General features: G+C 36.7%; 1 protein-coding gene across 2 annotated transcripts; it reads right to left on the bottom strand.

Moving 5' to 3' along the window:
• Positions 1-1,938: 1,938 nt before the first annotated feature.
• COPS5 (COP9 signalosome subunit 5) lies at positions 1,939-18,957 on the bottom strand. Of its 2 annotated transcripts, none has more exons than XM_041769522.1 (8): positions 18,480-18,957; positions 16,061-16,295; positions 14,423-14,551; positions 13,446-13,511; positions 12,794-12,879; positions 7,583-7,694; positions 4,073-4,221; positions 1,939-2,180 (listed from the first exon to the last, which is right to left on the bottom strand). In XM_041769522.1, the coding sequence occupies exons 1-8, from the start codon at positions 18,620-18,622 to the stop codon at positions 2,096-2,098; spliced, it is 1,005 nt and encodes a 334-aa protein (XP_041625456.1). In that variant the 5' UTR covers positions 18,623-18,957; the 3' UTR covers positions 1,939-2,095. The 2 variants fall into 2 exon arrangements, with proteins under 2 accessions (XP_041625456.1, XP_041625457.1); XM_041769523.1 differs by having other exon boundaries at positions 18,472-18,609.
• Between the last annotated feature and the right edge of the window lie 276 nt (positions 18,958-19,233).

The following is a 19,233-nucleotide window of genomic DNA, read 5'->3' as shown; positions in this document are numbered from 1 at the left end:
TGAACCTTAATCTGACAACACTTTACCCTAACTGGATGGTGGGGTGTGCAGCTAGTTTAGGGGAATACAGCTTTAGGTTTAGGTTAACATGTGGAGGGCAGAGCTGAGAACCCTTAACAGGAAGCCTAATCCAGCTGTGCCTAAACCAAACAGGATTCTGGACCCTGGAGTGAGGTAAACCAACATGTTTTTATCCTTTAAGCAACTGTGTGTGTGTCTGTGTTTATCTCCAATCAATGCATCATAACTGAAATGTGGAGACTTCTCAAAATGAGTCCAATTAAGTCAGGACTGAAATGCTTTCTTTTCCTAGTAATTCTGTTATCATGGGCATTTTCCATCACACCAAGGTAACGAATTTGTTTAGGTAATGAATGTAAAATTAAATGTGGATAAACCTAAGCCTTAGAATGAAAATTGCTAGTATGTTTTCATGGTGACTGCCAAAAAAACTTTAACCATTCAATCCTGTGAATGAAACTTCAACAAGCTTGTCAAGTGTTCCTAAAGGTGTTGCTGAAAAGGCTATGGCAGCAAATAGATTTTGGCTGCTCTTTGGGAGTAGTCATTTTTTTTTTTTTAAAGGGTGTAACAATGGAGGGGAGGTTTGAATCATTTAAAAACGGGGATGCCTATTTAAGAGAGATACAAAAGGAGGTGTTCCTGGGTGGCTCAGTTGACAGAACATAAATCTTGACCTCAGGAACAGGAGTTTGAGCCCCACATTGGGTATAGAGGTTACTTAAAAAAAAAAAAAAAAGGCGTTTCACAATAAGACCAAAATACTAATGTATCACCAACTGTCTGAGAATGTATTTGGATACTGTTAATGGGCTTCCTCATCTTACCAAAGACTATGTCATTGCTAAATCCAATGGAAAACTTTAGGCGTTGTTTTCCCTGATGTCTTGGCAGCATGTCAAGTCACTGGTAAATTACTTCTTAAAGTTTCTTCTCAGCCTATTTTTATGATTGATACTTCCATGATTTGTCTTGTCTTTTCACTCTTTGTTTTCCACAAGTCATTTCATTTGCTTTCAGCCAGCTCTCACCCTCAGATCTCTTAACAGTGCTCTTAGAAACATCAATCTAGTACATTTCTGCTGTTTAAAACTCTTTAACATCCTATTGCTGTTAGAATATAAGTCCAAAGTGCCTCTGCAGAATCTACCCTCATCTTACCAATTAAAGTCATCTCTTGTTACGTTGTCTGAGTATCAGTTCTTTTTTTTTTTTTGTTTTTTTTTTTTTGAGTATCAGTTCTTGAAGGTACTAGGTTCTTGCTCTCTGCCTCTGGCCTTCTACAGGTTGCTATCTACATTCTCTTACTCTTACTCTCTTGCCTCCCCATTATGCTTTTTTAGCTAGTCCTCCCATCTTTCAAATTTCAGCTTTATGTCAGGTCACTTCCTTCTGGAAGTCTGCCTGGGTAACTCCTCCCTGGTATACGTGTTCCTCCTGAGTTTCCTAGCACACTATTTCTCCCTTAGCTTTAGCCTCCATGGTAGTTCTGTGAGAACATGACAGTGGCCTTGTCTCTCTTGTTCAGAATATCTGCAGAGTAAAATGGCCTATGCAGTAAAGGTACTTGGTAAATATTTGAATGGATTAGATAACCTATTGTTAGGTTCTGTCTTAAGTTATTTAATTTTTAGGAAAATAATTTATGATGTGACATGGTTAACATTTCATAAGAACATAAAAATGTTAACATTATATTTTTACTAATGGACTACCAAAAGAAGGTATATGTGAATTGAAAAGTGGCTCTGATAATCAGTATGGCAAGTGAAGTGCTGAAATTCTTCAACTTAGATGGGCAAGACTCTTTAAAAAAATAGGAAGGTTCCAATAAATGTTTCTTTCCTTTATATTCAAGAACATTAAAGGATACTTGGAAAATAATGTAACGACTTCCACAAAATAACGAAAGAACAATTTCATTTTAAAGAGTTTTATTACACGATGTTAATATTCAGGACACTTCAGAGCACCTTATACTTCTAATCAGATTTTTTGGTAACTGGTTTTAAAGTGTTACTTGAGTATTTTTTCTTATACTGGCTTTGAGTCAAAAGTACTACTTAGTGATTGTTTAAGAGACATTAATTTGATTAAACAGTTTATCCTTAATAACCTGAGACATCAATCCATGGATAGCTTCTATGGTAGTTTTACAGCTGGAAAGAAAAAACACATCACATAATGTCACAAGAACTGAAAACTGTTTTGATCATGCAAGTTCCCCCCCCCTTCCTTTCCATCCTTGTACCCCCAATAATTTTCATTTCTATTCATACTCCACAAACCACAACAATTTACAGTTTACTCTGGTGATTTTTAGCCTTCTACATGTCTTTTAACCATTTCATTCATTACAGTTGACCCCTGAACAACATGGGGATTAGGGGGATACCAAATCCTCTACACAGTTTAAAATTCATATATAACTTCTGACTCTCCCCAAACTTAACCACTAATAGCCTAGTGTGGATGGGAAGCCTAACAATACCATAAACAGTTAATTAACACATATTTTGTATATTACATGTATTATATACTGTATTTTTACAACAAACTAGAGAGAGGTGCTAAAATCTACATTTATATTACTGTACTGTATTTATAGAAAAAACCCCATGTATAAGTGGGCCCATGTAGTTCAAACCCACACTGTTCAAGAGTCAACTGTATTTACTAGAACCTTCTCGAGAGAACAGTGTAAAATTTGATATAATTCATAACAGTTAATTTTGTTACTTATCAATAGTTTTGGGGAAAAGTTCTGTCTTGGAAAGTGACTGAAATTATATGTAATTCATAATTATAGACTAATTCCTAAAATATACTGAAATTTGTTATTCCTTATTATTACTTAGAATAATTAAAAAAGAGATTATAAAGAATCCTATGTTTTTCTGAAATAATCACAAACATCCTTCAAATAGTTACAGTGGGTGAGATTTTAGAACAGATAAAAAATAAAAAGCAAAAATACAATAAAACCCCACACTATTCAGAAGAGATACAGTTCTTATAAAGTTATCCAAAAAAAGGAAAATTTTCTACTTTTGTACTACTACTTTGGTCTTTCCTACTTTTCTTTTTATGTAATTGGAGATATAACCATTGTGAAATTTTTGCTTGTTAAAGAACTGAGATATAAATGTAGATAAAGTTACAAATCACAAAGAATATAAAGATAGATGAGCAAAAACATACACTTAGTGAAGGTACCAAAGATGAGACCTAATATTGAAGAAAGAATTTTTATCCAGGCCACTAGCTCTATACCTTCTAAAAACTCATGGAAAATAATGAGATAATGTTACTCAAAATGGCTTCTGCTCCTGACACACTTTACCTTCTCTTTCCTATTGACTAGTCCAGTTTTTAAGATACCAAGGTATCAGTCTATATAGATGTCAACATTGTTTTTCCTTACTCTCTGCCCCCTAATTACCATATCAAATTTCAAACTTTTGTGAAAAGTAAATGTTATTTAGGTAGAATTCCCAATCTTCTGCATCTGAATGGCCACCTGATTATTTCCTAAGTTATCAAGAGAACACATTCCAAGTTTGTTCCTGAAAAATTCCTGGTAGTGAAATTTGGGACATTAAATCACTGTATTTAGGATAATTTCAGTACAGAGATGCAATCATTTCTGTGATATTTAGAGACTTAAAACTTCATAAAAATGTGAAATTTTATGAATTTGGGAAAGCTCAACATAATCATAATCATAATGAACATCCTTTTGTAGAATTTTTTTTTTTAATAAGATCCAATGATGGATTGATTTTCTTTATTACACTTTCTAGTTAGATCTAGAAAACATGATTGGTAGTTTTTCATTCTATTACTTAGATATTTAAGCCTTTAATGTTTTTACCTAAATTCTCTAAGTTATAATTTGCATTTGAGGTCTTATAGGTCCCTAAGAAGTTAATATTCAGGTACCATTACAAGTTGTAAGTAAGCTGAAACTTAAGGAGTTCGAATTCTATTATAATGTGCAAATTTTGAAACAAAAGAAACTATTTAGGGGCAGGAATAGATTTGCTCTTACCTGTCTCTTGTAGCTTTGGCAAGTTTGTCTTCAGACTTTCTGTCATGTGTTTCTAAACCCAACATGAAACTTCCTCGTCCCAGCTGGGCTTCTGACTGTTCTAATTTTTCAGACAAATCAAAGACCTGACCAGTGGTATAGTCTGCATTCTGTAGGGGAAATGGTATTTGTTAGTGTGTGTGTGTTAATATATACATATGTATTTTTTAATGTAGTTTTTTCTATCTAGAATGTCTCATTTACAAAGAATTCCAACATAAAATGTGTGATAGTTACTGAAGAAATCACATTTACTTCTAAAAACTGACTCCAGAGTTCAAGCAGTTCAAGTGTAGAGTTTTCCCCCTTTTATAATTTTAAGATTAAATTTGGAATTATTCTTTTTGACTCATTAAATCTAATATTTGTTATTATGAGAGGCTTTGAAGTACACAGGCCTGAGTCTCAGTTCTGGCTCTGCTACTGATTAGCTGGGAGGTCTTGGGAGAACTCCCTTACTTTTCTGTGCTTTTATCGTCTTCTGAAAATGGGGAGAGGACAATGATAATTTCTACATAAAGGTTATTGTGAAGACTAAATTAAGTAATGTATATAAAGTATATAAAGCTCTGAGGACTGTCCATTACACCTGGTAAAGGCTTAATAATTGTTAGCTAATTTTGTTATTTGTTCTTGTTGAAATTTCAGCATTTAGTATGACAGTTTTTTAATGAAAAAAAAATGACATCAATTACATTTTAAACAAAAGAAAATGAATACAGGGAACTAATTTCTTAAAACAGAAAATAACATTTTTTTCTGGTAGCTTTTAGGTTATATGCCTTAGCTAGAGAAAGAGATGCACTGAACATTTATAATTTTTTTTAATTTTTAAGATTTTATTGGTTTGAGAGAAAGATTTTAATGGTTTATGAGAAAGAGGGAAAGTGTGTGTATAAGAGAGGGGAGGGGCAGAGAGAGAGAAAGAGAAGCAGACCCCGCTGAGCAGGGAGCCTGATGTGGGGCTCCATCCCAGGACCCTGGGATCCTGAGCTGAGCTGAAGGCAGATTAATTAACCGACTGAGCCAACTGGGTGTCCTATAAATTTTTTCTTAAGATGCTGCAATGTACCATATATACAACCACAAAAAAGAAAAAAATAGAACCTTTTCTTGATTATTAATGACCTCAATAATCATAGGCTGAGTAGGTAGAGCTGTTTGCCTTTACGCAAAGGTTCAGACTGCTCTGGTCTTAGTGTTTTCTTCCTTTGCCATCATGTGTCACTTCTGGCTCTCATTAGTATACTTGCCTCTAAGGAAACAACTCATACAAAGCATTTAGCAGCATATGGCACAAAGGAAGCACTTAATCTTTGCTATAATGATCACTTTCTTTCCTTTTAATTTGCTACTTCTGACTGCTGAGGTTATGAAATAACAACAGAAAGCCTGTCAGAGCTCTATTTAAAATCACAGAAAGGGTTGCCTGGGTGGCTCAGTCAGCTAAGTGTCAACTTGTGGTTTCAGCTTGATCTCAGGGTGGTGGGCTTGAGCCCTATGTTAAGCTCCACGCTTACAGTCTGCTTGGGATTCTCTCTCTCTCTCTCTCTCACACACACACACACACCACACATATGCCCTCTAAATAAATAAAATCTTTAAAAAAATAAAATCATAGAAAATATGCTTAAGGGAGGCCTTTTCCTATGAACCACACAAAAAATAATAATAGATGATTGAGGCTTTATTATATGCCAGGCACTCTGTTAATTGCTTTATATAAAGAATTTCAGGGATGCCTGGGTGGTTCAGTGGTTGAACGTCTGCCTTTGGCTCAGGTTGTGATCCCAGGGTACTGGGATCAAGTTCTGCATCAGGCTCACTGTGGAGAGCCCGCTTCTCCCTCTGCCTGCGTCTCTGCCTCTCTCTGTCTCTCATGAATAAATAAAATCTTAAAAAAAAAAAAAGAATTTCATTTAATTCTCAGCATTCTTCATGATGTAGGTATTATTATCACTGAACCCCAAAAAAGGCTCAGTCTCATTAAATAACTTTCTGAAGGTCACACAATTAGTAAAGTGCCAGTGTTGTTTTTGAACTGAATTTATCTTATACCGAATTCTGTGGTTCTAACCATTATGCTGTACTACATACAATGTGAGGGGGCCCTCCTAAAAAAAAAAAAAAAAACAGGAAAAGCAACAATGACTAAGCTCTAGACAGAAGCTTGTAAAATATTATGTTAGGTTTTAATGATATATTGGAAAAAAAAATCACATAGTGATTTTATTTTTTGCTGCCCAGTATCTGCTGCTACTTTAGTTAATGATATTCTGATTTCCTTCTGGGGACAACTCTTCCTAATTCTTAGTCCATGTGCTCCTGTAAGAGTTTTTTCTTTTTCTTTTAAAGATTTTATTTATCCATTCATGAGAGACACAGAGAGAGGGGCAGTGACACAAGCAGAGGGAGAAGCAGGCTCCATGCAGGGAGCCCGACGTGGGACTCAATCCTGGGACTCCACGACTACACCCTGGGCCGAATGCAGGCACTAAACCGCTGAGCCACCAGGGATCAGTTTTTTCTACTCTAGCCCAGCTGTGAGGTACTTGCCCTGGCACAGACTGTCATGGTGTTCATTCTCTTGGCCCAGAGAAGGTTTAAGGATGGGCATGTGACCTAAATAAAGCTCAGACACAATAGACGTTTTGCCTGTGGTTATGCATGAGTATGTGTATCTTGACCTTCTCTTTTGAGCCTGAAAGTGAGAAACTGAGCGGCTGGAAGGTCTGAAGTTAATCTTGTTTTCTTTTTTAAAAAAAGATTTATTTAGTTTACAGCGAAAGAGCATGAATGGGAGGGTCAGAGGGAGATAGAGTCCCAAGCAGACTCTGCACTGAGTGCAGAGCCTGAGTAGGCGGCTCAATCTCATGCCCTTGAGATTAGAACCAGAGCCAAAGCCAAGAGTTGGATGCTGAACTGTAGGGGCCACCCAGGCACCCCTACTATGTTGTTTTCACATGAAGCCCAAAACTGAAGCCAACTGACATGAAATCAAAGCTGAGACAGAAAAACCAAGACCTCAAAATATTGTTTGAATATAAACTTGCTATACCTGAAGTAAGTCCTACTCCTGAAGTAAGTCCTACTTTGCTTAAAAGATTCTCTTTTTAGGCCATTTTGGTTTGATCTCCTGTCACTTGTAACTGGGGTCCTACCTGAGTCACCTGACAAAACAAAAAGCAGTATTTGCATTTTTCTCTCTGTATCTTTAAGGCAGGGGCAGATTTCACCCTCATCTGGCCACATATATTTGTCATTTGGACTTCGTCTCAATGGTATGTGACACAGATCTTGGCTTGGCCTACTATCCCAATCCAGCTCTGGTCATGTGCAGAATTTGACCCCAGCCCTGGTGTCTTGGCCAAATCAGATACAGCTTTTCTATGAAAAAAAGTTTTAGATATTATATAACTTATGTAGCTTAGATAAAATTCAAATGCATCCCTTGGAAATAAGAGTACTTACGGTAAGCAAACTAGAGGAACTCAGTGTGTTCACCCAGTATTTATTCCACAAAAGCTCAAGCAATTTGCGATCCAATGAGGATTTGAAATATGAGACTTCTAAGGCATAATATCTATGAAACAAAAGGACAAATTTAGTAAGTAAAATTAATTAAAATTCAACCATATCATAGAAAAGTTATGGTCAAATTTAAGTGAATTACATTTTATATCCACATAGTTATGTTTTAGTTTTTAGTCCAATAGAACAATAGGTAACCATGGTTTCCTTACTCTTCAGAGGTGTTGTTTCAAATCTTCTGTTAACTGAACTTTCTTGTATTATATTTCTTCCCGTTGTAGAGCCCAGAAATTCCCCAAAACTTATCAATAACCAGTCAACACTTCTGTATGACATATGTTTATCCATGTTGAGTTAATAAATTCTAGCCAATAGCACATAAACTTAATGTACTCCCTCTGTAGAGTCAATGATAATTTTTGATAGGCTTTTTAAATACTGAAAATGATATGTGGCTTTCCAATTTCTCCTTTTCTAATCCCCTAAGTAGGACCTATTGCTTTTTGGGAAAGCAAACCTTAAATTAGAATCATTAGGATGCCTAAAAAAAATTAAGAACATCAAAAAAAAAAAAAAATTACTGCTTCCAGGGTGCCTGGGTGGCTCAGTGGTTGAGCGTCTGCCTTTGGCTCAGGTCATGATCCCGGGGTCCTGGAATTGAGTCCCGCATCAGACTCCCCACGGGAAGCCTGCTTCTTCTCCCTCTGCCAGTGTCTCTGCCTCTCTGTGTCTCCCTTGAATAAATAAAATCTTAAAAAAAAAATACTGCTACCAAAGGTGCCTAATTTATAATCAGTGAGAGCAAGAAATGTTTGGTTACATGTATGAAAAATATGTATTTTTAAAGTAATAAATATTTAAATATCTCACTAGGTTCTGTACATCAGTGGATATGAAGAAAGGGGACTTTTTTTTTTTTTTTACCTTAAGGAGCTTACTACTATTTATAGGAGAGATGTGATATGAATCCACAAAATTAAATGTAATGGTATATACTAACAATAAGTGATGTTATAGTCATGTATAAAATTAATCACCTACCAATTAAATGTTAGAGATAATGAATACTCTTAATGTAGACAGAACTGCTCTAGAAGCCCCAGGAAGAAGGCAGGACTGAGAGTAACCCTTACATGAGTCCATGGTGTAGACATGTTGACATCAAGGAGGGCATTAGGCAGGGAAAATTGACTCAAAAATAGGAAAGTCATGAAAGAATAGTAAGTAAATGCCTGGACAGTTAAGCAAGAGTAGTGTAATTATGTGAGGGGAAACAAGAAAGCTTTGTTGGGGTCTATTTGGTGGTAGATATTACATAAAAGGGTATGAAATTTAAACTGCATGGGTAGGAGGAGATTAAGGAAGGTTCTTGTGATGAGCACTGGGTGTTGTATGTAAGCGCTAAATCACTATATTGTACACCTGAAACTAATATTATGCTATATATTAACTAACTGGAACTTAAAAACTTAAAAAAAAAAAGACATTTAAACTTTATTTTCTAGGTAGTGAGGACTCACGGAAGGTGTTTGAGCAGAGCAATGATATGGCCAAAGAGGTGTTTTAAGAAACACCTTTTTTTTTTTTTTTTTTTTTTAAGAGAGCTGGCTTGTGATAGGATGTGTTGCAGAGAAACCAAATAGTAAGAGGGAGACCACAAAGGATACTATTGCAGCACAGCAGGTGTGAAGAGGGAAAGGCTCAGACTCAAGTTAGTGATAAAGATAAGGACATGTGGACACAATAAGAAATGCTTGTTGATTCAATTTAGGAGTGAGTGAAGAAATAATAAAGAATAAGAATTTAAGACATCAGAATTAAGTGAGGGTCTTTGCAAGGTTAAGATACCTGTGCAGGTCTGAAGAATGATAGGACATGGCTAATGAAATGTGAAGGGGAATAGTGTATTTCTTGAGCACCTATTATTTCTTGGGTGTTTTACATATTCTCATTTAGTCCTATAACCATACACACAAAGCATTTATTATTCCCAGTCTATAGACAAACATTTAGAGACAAAGACTCTACTCAAAGCCATATAACTAGTAAGTGGCAGAGAAAGGATATGAAAAGTTGTATCATACATCCAGACTATAGACATTTAAGAGAGTATTTAAGAAGTGAGATCCTAGGAGTAAGGGGATTAGCTATCGGGACAGGATGAGGGGCTCAAGTAGAAAGGTCAGCCTTAGAAAGAAGGAGGTTGTATCTCTGATACTTGAGGAAAAAAGAGATGAGAGGATGAATAAAGCAACAGATATTTGGATTTATAAAGGATAGACAATAAGAGAACTCAAATGAGGTTCTAGAGTAAGAGTTTGTTTTAAAATTTATGCATCACCTTAATGTAATTGCTGTTTTAATTCCACAGGTTGATGCAGTGAAATTTTTTGTCTAATATGTAGTGATTAGCTGCACATCTCAGTAGTAGAGTTGAAAACAAGAAGAACATTCAAAATTATTTGTGGAGCTAAATCTTCATCTTCTGTATGGGAAGTCAATAATAGATACTGCCTAGGACTGAAAATCAACAAGTAGCACCATCAGCACATTGTTTGAAGATACGGGGTAAATATTTATAGGAATAACTATAATAGTTTCAGTGGCTGCCTTGGAGAATGAGAAAGGGAATGGTACAAAATTGTTGTTTTTCATAATTAAGCTTCATAGAACCATTTTACTCTTTAAACTATGTTCCTACATGAATACTGACAACATATAAGCTAACTTAAAAAAAAAAAACCCAACACTTTGTGTCCTATTTTCATTAAGGTTCTTCAAGGTTAAAAATATTTAATATCTACATTATATTCTATGTTTTAAACAGACTTTGTACAATATTTGTGGAATTTAAGGTAGGAAAGAAAAAACAATATAAACTGCAAATAATACCTCATCACTAAATAATTTAGGAAATGGATCTATAAGCAGTCTGCTTTAAACCCCTGCTCTTTCAACCTGGCACTATATTTCATTAAAGATTTTAAACAAAAATAAATTCTTATTTGCCCTATGAAAAAGTTTATTTTCTCTAATTTAGGAACTGATCCCAAGAGAACATCTTGGAATATCCTAGCAATTCCAGGTTCAAAATTCTAGACTCTAGCAATGTAGATAGCTAGAAAGTGGCTATTCTCCAATGGACTTGTATTTCATTAAAACAGAATGCACAGACTGCCTCACTCTTGTTTCAAAAGTTACTGTTGGTAGTTGAGAAAAGTAGTGTAGGTATTAACGGTGTAGGTTTTTCTACTGCTATAACTCAATATAAATGGGAAAAAAATTGACTATTATTCTGAGAAAGTATCACAGCAAAGGTGTTTCCATGCTTAGGAGCAATTCTCTCAAACTGGAATGGTTTAAATTTTTTTCCAGTAGGGCAAATTATGTGATTTATTCCCAAGTCTCTAACTGAAAAATAAAAAAGAATTTTTTCCCAAAAATGTCAGGGATGACTGATATATTTTAAAACTCAATTTTAGAAATTCTAGAATTTTCTAAAAATTTCTGAACAGAAAAATAAGAGCACATGGGTAGTCAAGGTTTTCCTAAAGGTAGGATAGGAACTATGGAAAATGGTACCCTAGATAATCATTTAGGTAACTTTTTTGGAGGGATGCCCACCCTTCTATATGCCATGCCCTGTTTAAATGTTAGGATACTGTGGTGAATTAAGTCTACTGTCATGAGGTTCACATAATGGAATCAATAGCAAGAAAGCAAAAACTTAGGTGGTGACAAGTGCTAAGGAGAAAAATAAAGCAGGGAAACTGAAACACGAGTGACTGGATGGTGTTATTTTAGACAGGGTGACCAGTGAACATTCTGTTAAGGTGATCCTTGAACAGATACTCCATGACTGAAGTAGTTAGTGAGCCTCATGGAAATAGGGAATAATTTTCCCAGCAGAGAGAATAGCGTGCAAAGGCCCAGAGGCAGAAAGCTCCCTGGCACATCTGACAACCGTTAGGAGGCCACTATGGCTGGACTGGAGAGAGCAAAGGTTTAGTGATAGGAGATGAGCTCAGAAAGGTAGTAAGGACAGATCACATAGGACTGTGTAGCCCAAGGTAAGGAGTATGATACAGGAAATCATTCTGGAAAAGGAGGAATTTGATCTGACTTACATTTTAACAGAATCAGTTTGGCTGACAAAAGACCTTTAAAGGGGTGAATGGAAGAAGTTGGAAGCCTAGTTAGAAGGCTAGTGCTTTGGTTCAGGCTCCAGAATGTAGTGGGTGGGTCAATGTGAGGTGGCAAGATATACTTAGAAAGTGGAGAAAACTATTATCGTTGGTTTAACACTTTTAAAAACTGAGATGTGGGATCCCTGGGTGGCGCAGCGGTTTGGTGCCTGCCTTTGGCCCAGGGCGCGATCCTGGAGACCCGGGATCGAATCCCACGTCGGGCTCCCGGTGCATGGAGCCTGCTTCTCCCTTTGCCTATGTCTCTGCCTCTCTCTCTCTCTCTGTGTGACTATCATAAATAAATAAAAATTAAAAAATAAAAAAAAAATAAAAACTGAGATGTAATTTCATGTACCTTAGCACTCACTATTTTAAAAAAAGTATAATTCATTGGTTTCAGTATGGCTTCTTTAAACTTTGGAGTGAAAATGTTTACGATGAAGTTTTGCTAAATGGAACTTGAGGGGTGCCTGGGTGGCTCAGTAGGTTAAGTGGCTGCCTTCAGCTCAAGCCTTGATCTTTGGTTCCTCAGATAGTCAGGGAGTCTGCTTCTACCTTTCCCTCTCCTCCTTCCTCCTGCTCCTGCGTTTTCTCAATCTCTCTCAGAAAGAAAGAAAGAAATGAATGAATGGAACTTGGACACTCTGTGGGCTTACAGATAAGCTAGTATCAGGCTGGCCCTGAATAAAACTTCTTTCAGTTGTTAATTTCATTAATGAGCCAAGTATCTTGTACATTGACATGTTTATGGTTGTGTGAAAGGTAAATAACATGTTACCTTAAAACAATTATTAATAAAAAATTCAAACATTATCCTATCAAATGTTATATTCTTCCTACAATTTTAAAAGGATTATGAAATGCATTCATCTGAACTTCTTTTATTCTCATCTGTAAAATTAGGGGCTTGGACTAAGGTTTCTTACGATGATTGTGGCATCAGATACATTTAAAAATGACTTACTGTTTGCAATGTACACCAAAGTCTTCTATTTTATTTAGTGGGATAGTCTGGTACTCAGAAGGTCCTTCATCAGGGGGTTTGTAGCCCTCAACAAAAATGAAGAAAATAGAAGATTAAAAAAAAAAAAAAAAAGCCACATATATACACACACACACACAGAAAAAAAAAAAAAACTTTCTATGCAGCTTTCCATTTATAAAAACATTAATTTTGAGGAGCCATGTATTGAACTTAAACATTCCAGTACAAAAAATATATATATATATATATATATATTGCTTTTACTTTCCCTCAACCCCATTTGGTGGTTGATGGTTGGATTTGGTTTACAGATTCATTTTTCTTGTCCTTAGAGAATGTACACATAGACTAATATTTATTTCAGATTACAGGGAAGGAAATAGATGTATTAGCTTGTTTGTGAAGTACCTGTCAGAATGTCCTGGGCAAAGAGACTTATTAACAAATAAAAACTGCTTTCTTAGCAATATATAGCACAAATGTGTTATCTTTCACTTAAGACAATTTGTGTTGGTTGACTATTTTGTAAATATTATCAAATTGTTTTAGGACAAAAAAAGATATTAAACATAACATGACTTAAAAAGGAGTCATTTAAAAAATTAAAAGGACTTCAAATTTTAAAAATTACCTTTGGGTATGTCCTAAAGGCTCCAAGATTCACTTTCCCTGCAGATATTGTTCTTGTTGGGTCAATCTAAAAGAAACATATATTTATTATCTGCTGGTTATAAAATTTTTATATACTTCCGTTTGTTTAAACATTAAACTTAGAAATACATGATATATATAACACTATGCATGCATACAACACACACACACACACACACACACCAACATTGATTAAAATAATGAAAAAGGAATAAAGAGTAGGAAATAAAATAACCAAACCAAATACCAAAGAAGTTGAATAAAGTGGTTGAGTACAGAATTCTCAGTTAATAGAAATTATATCTAGTTATTATACTATTGAAGAATGTTATTTGAAGTTTTGCTGATCTCTTTTTTAAAAGTTTTTTTATTGGATGAACAATTTCTACCTTTCTCATAGTAACCTGGATTGCATCTAAACCACTCTAAGCATAGCAAGAGCTGCTCTATCAATTCCTGAGTTACTCAATTCAGTCAATATTACTGAATGCCTACTACGTGCAGAGAACTGAGACCTAGGTGCTGTGATCACCTTCATCTTACAGAGTGGGGGAAGAGTTGCAGAAAGGTTAGTTAACTTGTTCAGACATAAGTCCCAGCTTCTAAGAGTTGGAATTCAGATACAATCCTAGGTATAATGACATCAGACTGTTGCGCTTTACTACAGTTTTTATTTCTCAGTGTACTTACTTTTTTTAAAAAAAAATTTTTTTTTAAAATTTTTATTTATTTATGATAGTCACAGAGAGAGAGAGAGAGAGAGGCAGAGACACAGGCGGAGGAAGAAGCAGGCTCCATGCACCGGGAGCCTGACGTGGGATTCGATCCCGGGTCTCCAGGATCGCGCCCTGGGCCAAAGGCAGGCGCCAAACCGCTGCGCCACCCAGGGATCCCCTTAGTGTACTTACTTAAATAATTCTTCAAGAACTTAATAAGACTGGTTGCAAAAATACTTACTACTACTGCTACAAATGGTTCCTGGAACTGCTGATTGAGCATCTGAGTACTAACATCAATTCCAGAAAGCCAGCAGCCATAGCCAGGATGGCTATGATACCAGCCAATTGCATTTTCAAGGCGGCCAACCTAACAAATTAAGAGGACCAAAAATATTGAGGTTTCTGTTTAATCTTAGAGACACTTGTCATTTATTTGTTTACATAGCACTATGGTAAAATAATAGCATGCAGAACAGTTGATAGCAAATGTGGCTTTCAAGTTAAAAAAAAAAAAAGATTATTTTGAATAGATAATACCCAAACTATAATACCTGAAGCTTCAACAAGATACTAGTACAGTAAGGTTATTCAGTGTCCTTCCCACCTTTTCCCTCAATAGCCAGTTTCTCAGCCCACATGTTACCTCTATAGCCGGCTGCTTACATACCTATCTTGCAGATGTATTTTTGCATACATGTAAGTTAATAGAAACACACATAATGACATACCACATACAGTGCTCTACTTTGTTTTTTCAACTCGACACAATATTGTGGGGTTTGTTCCATGTAAATAAAATATACAGATAATTTTTTAATTCTTCTTTCTTTTTTCTGAAGATTTTATTTATTTGTTCATTAGAGACAGAGACACAGGCAGAGGGAGAAGCAGGCTCCATGCAGGAAGCTCGATGTGGGACTCGATCCTGGCACTCCAGGATCACGCCCCGAGCTGAAGGCAGATGCACCCAACTGCTGAGCAACCCAGGCATTGCAATTTTTATTTTTCTTAAAGGCTGGTTTGCATTGCATTGTATGGATATACCATAATCTATTTAATCAGTTTTTTTTTTTAAGATTTTATTTATTCATGAGAGACACACAAAGAGAGACAGACACAGACAGAGAAGCAGGCTCCTTGTAGGGAGCCTGATGTGGGACCTGATCCTGGGACCGGGATCACGTCCCGAGCCAAAGGCAGACGCTCAACTGCTGAGCTACCCAGACGTCCCAAGTGTACTATCTTTTTTTTTTTTTTTTTTAAGATTTTATTTATTTATTTATTCACGAAAATACAGAGAGAAAGAGACATAGGCAGAGGGAGGAGAAGCAGGCTCCATAGAAGGAGCTTAATGTGGGACTTGATCCCAGGACTCCAGGATCACACCCTGAGCTGAAGGCAGATGCTCAACCACTGAGCCACCCAGGCATCCCTATTTAATCACTTTTATACTCAGGAACATTTAGGTTGTTTCCAAATTTTGGTTTTAAACATATATCTGATACTGAGTGTGAGAATTAAAAAAAAATTTTTTTTAATTGAGATATAATTGATGTATAACATTGTATTAGTTCAGGTGTACATCATGAATCACTATATGTATGTACTGCAAAATGATCATTATAAAAAACGTAGTTAACATCCATCACCACACATTAGGTACAACTTTTTTTCTCTTATGATGAAAACTTTTAAGATCTACTCTCTTGAGTATGAGAATTTATTTAAAAATATCCATGCTAACCTCTTACACATTTTACATAGACACTGTTGAAAATAAAATATAAACCTTATATAACGAGGATAGTTTAAGTTTAGAAACTCAAGAGTCTCCATGAGACTCTTAGAATTACTGAACTTTAAGCAACATTTTTACCTGTTTGGCATTTTCGATATATGCAGCCATGTACTCATATGCAGCAGCCTGAGCGTTTACTCGGGTTTCAGTGCCCTCTACAGGCAAAGCAAAACTGTCCATAATGATCATGGTTTCACCGTCCACCTTTCCCAGCATTAAGCCCATCACTTCCAGGTTGCCTCCTGATCTGGCATGCATCACCATTTTCAGTAGAGCCAATGCTGAGATTTTGCAGTACTTAAAATAATGGTGACTACAAAACAAAAGTACAGCACAATTAACTTATATAAAACACAATTTCAAAGATAGTTTTTGTAAAGAAAACAAGTATTGAAGGAACTTACAGTGATGGGAAAGGGGAAAGAGTGTAGAAATGTGGGAAACAAAAGGGAAGTAGAGTTCTTGCAGGGGGCTGGAAATGAAAAACATGTTGGGTCCTGCAAAGTATTTCTTTAGGGGAAAAGTATGAAATAGTTTTTAAAAATATGCTGTTTTAAATATGCTGTTCAAGTAGAAAGGAATTACATAGAATTCAATAGACTTTTTCTCCATTAATTTTGGAATCATCAAATCTCTGATTCTGAGTCTAGTTGGATGGTTGTGCCTAAAGATTCTCAGGCCTAACATCCAAATGTGGGCTCTGACATCCATCTGATTAAGTTTGAGTCTTTGCCCCTGCCATGCTAGCTGTTGCCTAGAGACAATCACCTCATGCCTACGCCTTAGTTTCCTCATCTGTAAATAGGAATATTTCACAGATTTGTTGTTAGGAAGAAATAAAGTGAAATAATGTACATAAATGCTTATCTTACTACCTCACACATACCAAAACTTAATATTAAGTGCTAGCTGTTATTAGCCTTAACCCATCTTTTATAGTACTCTCAAAGAACAGTGTGTTGTTTCTGTGTTATCAGCCTCAAAATGAAAAAAGTAGCTCTAATATCTTTAGTTCTGTTTTGATCACTATTTAAAAGTTTGTCATATGTAGATGTGACTAAACTACTCTTGAATAAAATTACATTTTCCGTTTCATTGATGCAGCTCAAGATCGCTGGGATGAACATAATTAGAGCCACAATCAGACAATAAGGCACACGGATAGTTTTCAAATATTTGGTAGGCCATAGTATAGCAACCTTAAATGCATAGCCTGTTATAGAGTTAAGCAGACAAACTGTCTTTAATAATATGGTCAAGAAGCCCCCCTCCCCTACTTTTTTTCCTTCTTCTTTCCTGAGAAGGCTTTTTAAGAGGTCTGCCCACAGATTTCAATCACAACTGAAAAATATGGAGACCTGGTCTTGGGAGTCAAGACATGAATTAATCTTGGGTCTTTATTCACTGGGGAAAAGAAAAAAAAAGTTATTGTGCTCTTATTACATACATCGTAGACCCTTTTTAATGCATTATCTCATCTAATCTTTATGAAATCACCAATGGGTGGGTCTAATTTTCTTTTTACAGGTAAAAAATGAAGATACATACATTTTCTAGGGCCAGTCAACGAACTAGGGACACTTGTGACATTTGAATTTTAGTCTATTATTCACTTAAGAGTTCACTGCCTCAGTCTGATCATGAAATAAGTTACTCGTATTTACTTATTTTCTTATTTCCAAAAAAGGAATGAAAATACAGTACTGGGTTGTCATGTAGACTAAATAATATATAGAAATTCCTAAGCTCAGTGCTCAGCCCATATTAAATACTCGATAAACATGGAAGAATGTTTTGTTGTTGATCACTGCTGTCCTTTCTATCTCTCATTTGACAGACTGCTCTTTTTACTCTCCCTTAACACTAAGGGTAAATGCTGTGGGTAGAGTTCTTCACTTGTCATCATTCCCAGAGACACAGGGCATTTGCTAAGGGGCAAACAGCTCTAAACTCTATTGATAAAATTTCTAGTTCATGTTAACTGGTGGAGTAACGTTTTGGGAGCCTGGGTGGAGCCTCCTTATATCTGAAATAGTTATCAGCAATCAACAACATTTATAAATGTCTAAAAGATGGCTTATAGTTAGAGACGCCAGGGCTGACTTGGCTTTTGAAGACGGGTGCAGTCTCCAGTCTCAGATAAGCTAGAGATCTCAACAAGGTGTATATCAACACAAGGCTTAAGGCAGAATGTGTGGCATATATATGACAATATAGATATTGAGAAATGAGAAATTATAATCGTTTGTCCTTTACCCTTACATCCCCTGGAGGCAAACGGGTTAAAGAGACAAGAAGGGGAGTCGAAGCAAGCCCCAGGAGAGGGGCTTTGACTCTACTTGCGGAGAAAAAGGTGGACCCAAACTTCCCGGGTGCATATTCTTCTCCCTGTCCATGAAAACACTAGCTTCCCACCCTCCGCAACTCCCACTCCCCTGGGTGTCCTAAACTCCCGCCACCCCTCCCATCCCCTGCGTCTCGCCAGGGACCTCCTCACTCCTTAGTCCAGGGCTTCGCCGCCAGTATTTCTTGCTGCTGTTTCTTGTCGTATTTGTAGATTTCATCGATACTCTGGGCTTCCTGCATGTTGTTGGCCAATTCCCAGGTTTTCTGAGCCATACCACTCCCGGACGCCGCCATCGCCGTGGAATCCGAGAAGCTGTCGCCTCCACAACCAAGACGCAACTTTACTCGGCTAGGTTCCTGGGTGTGGGCTTCGGACCCTTCCCACCACAGGTGCAAACTCGTACTAATCTCTCGAGGCAGCCATGACACCCAGAACCGGAGGTGAAGTCAGTACAGACCATTCGGGGATGGCGGGAGCGCTTCCGGGACGCCACGATACAAACAGCGGTTAGATAATAGAGACAGAGGAATCCTCCTGTGGCTGAAACGAGAACATATTATCTTAGAAAATTATATGCGCGCGTTAGGACAAACACAATGACGGAGCGTGAGAATGGTATAGCCTTCCGCACCGGAAGAAGGGCACGGCAACGTTATGCCAGAAACGAACGGGTCCTCTTTGTTCGCACTGCGCAGGCGCGGCGTCGGCCATATTGAAAGTGGGTTAGCTCTTTAGGCTGTGTTGGGGGGATAAAAGACCTGTTTTCGCGTGGGTGTGCGGGTTCCTTAAACAAAATGTTTGTTGAAAGCCTAAAAAAATAAGCATGTCTGTGAAAAACTTGAGACATAAGCAGTTCTGGATGCTGGTTGAGACGAAGATACACCTGGCATCCCAGTTTACTTCC

This window comes from Vulpes lagopus, chromosome 9 (genome assembly GCF_018345385.1).
Source record: "Vulpes lagopus strain Blue_001 chromosome 9, ASM1834538v1, whole genome shotgun sequence".
In the NCBI taxonomy this organism is placed as follows: domain Eukaryota; kingdom Metazoa; phylum Chordata; class Mammalia; order Carnivora; family Canidae; genus Vulpes; species Vulpes lagopus.
This window is presented reverse-complemented; position numbering and strand designations above follow the sequence as displayed.

Excerpts from the sequence above, each read along its gene's own strand:
- COPS5 (XM_041769522.1), bottom strand. The coding sequence starts at position 18,622 with ATGGCGGCGTCCGGGAGTGGTATGGCTCAGAAAACCTGGGAATTGGCC. Across the intron at positions 13,512-14,422 it reads AACCATTTGTAGCAGTAGTA|ATTGACCCAACAAGAACAAT; the intron begins GTAAGTATTTTT and ends TGTTTCTTTTAG. Across the intron at positions 12,880-13,445 it reads CCTTTAGGACATACCCAAAG|GGCTACAAACCCCCTGATGA; the intron begins GTAATTTTTAAA and ends ATTTTTGTTGAG.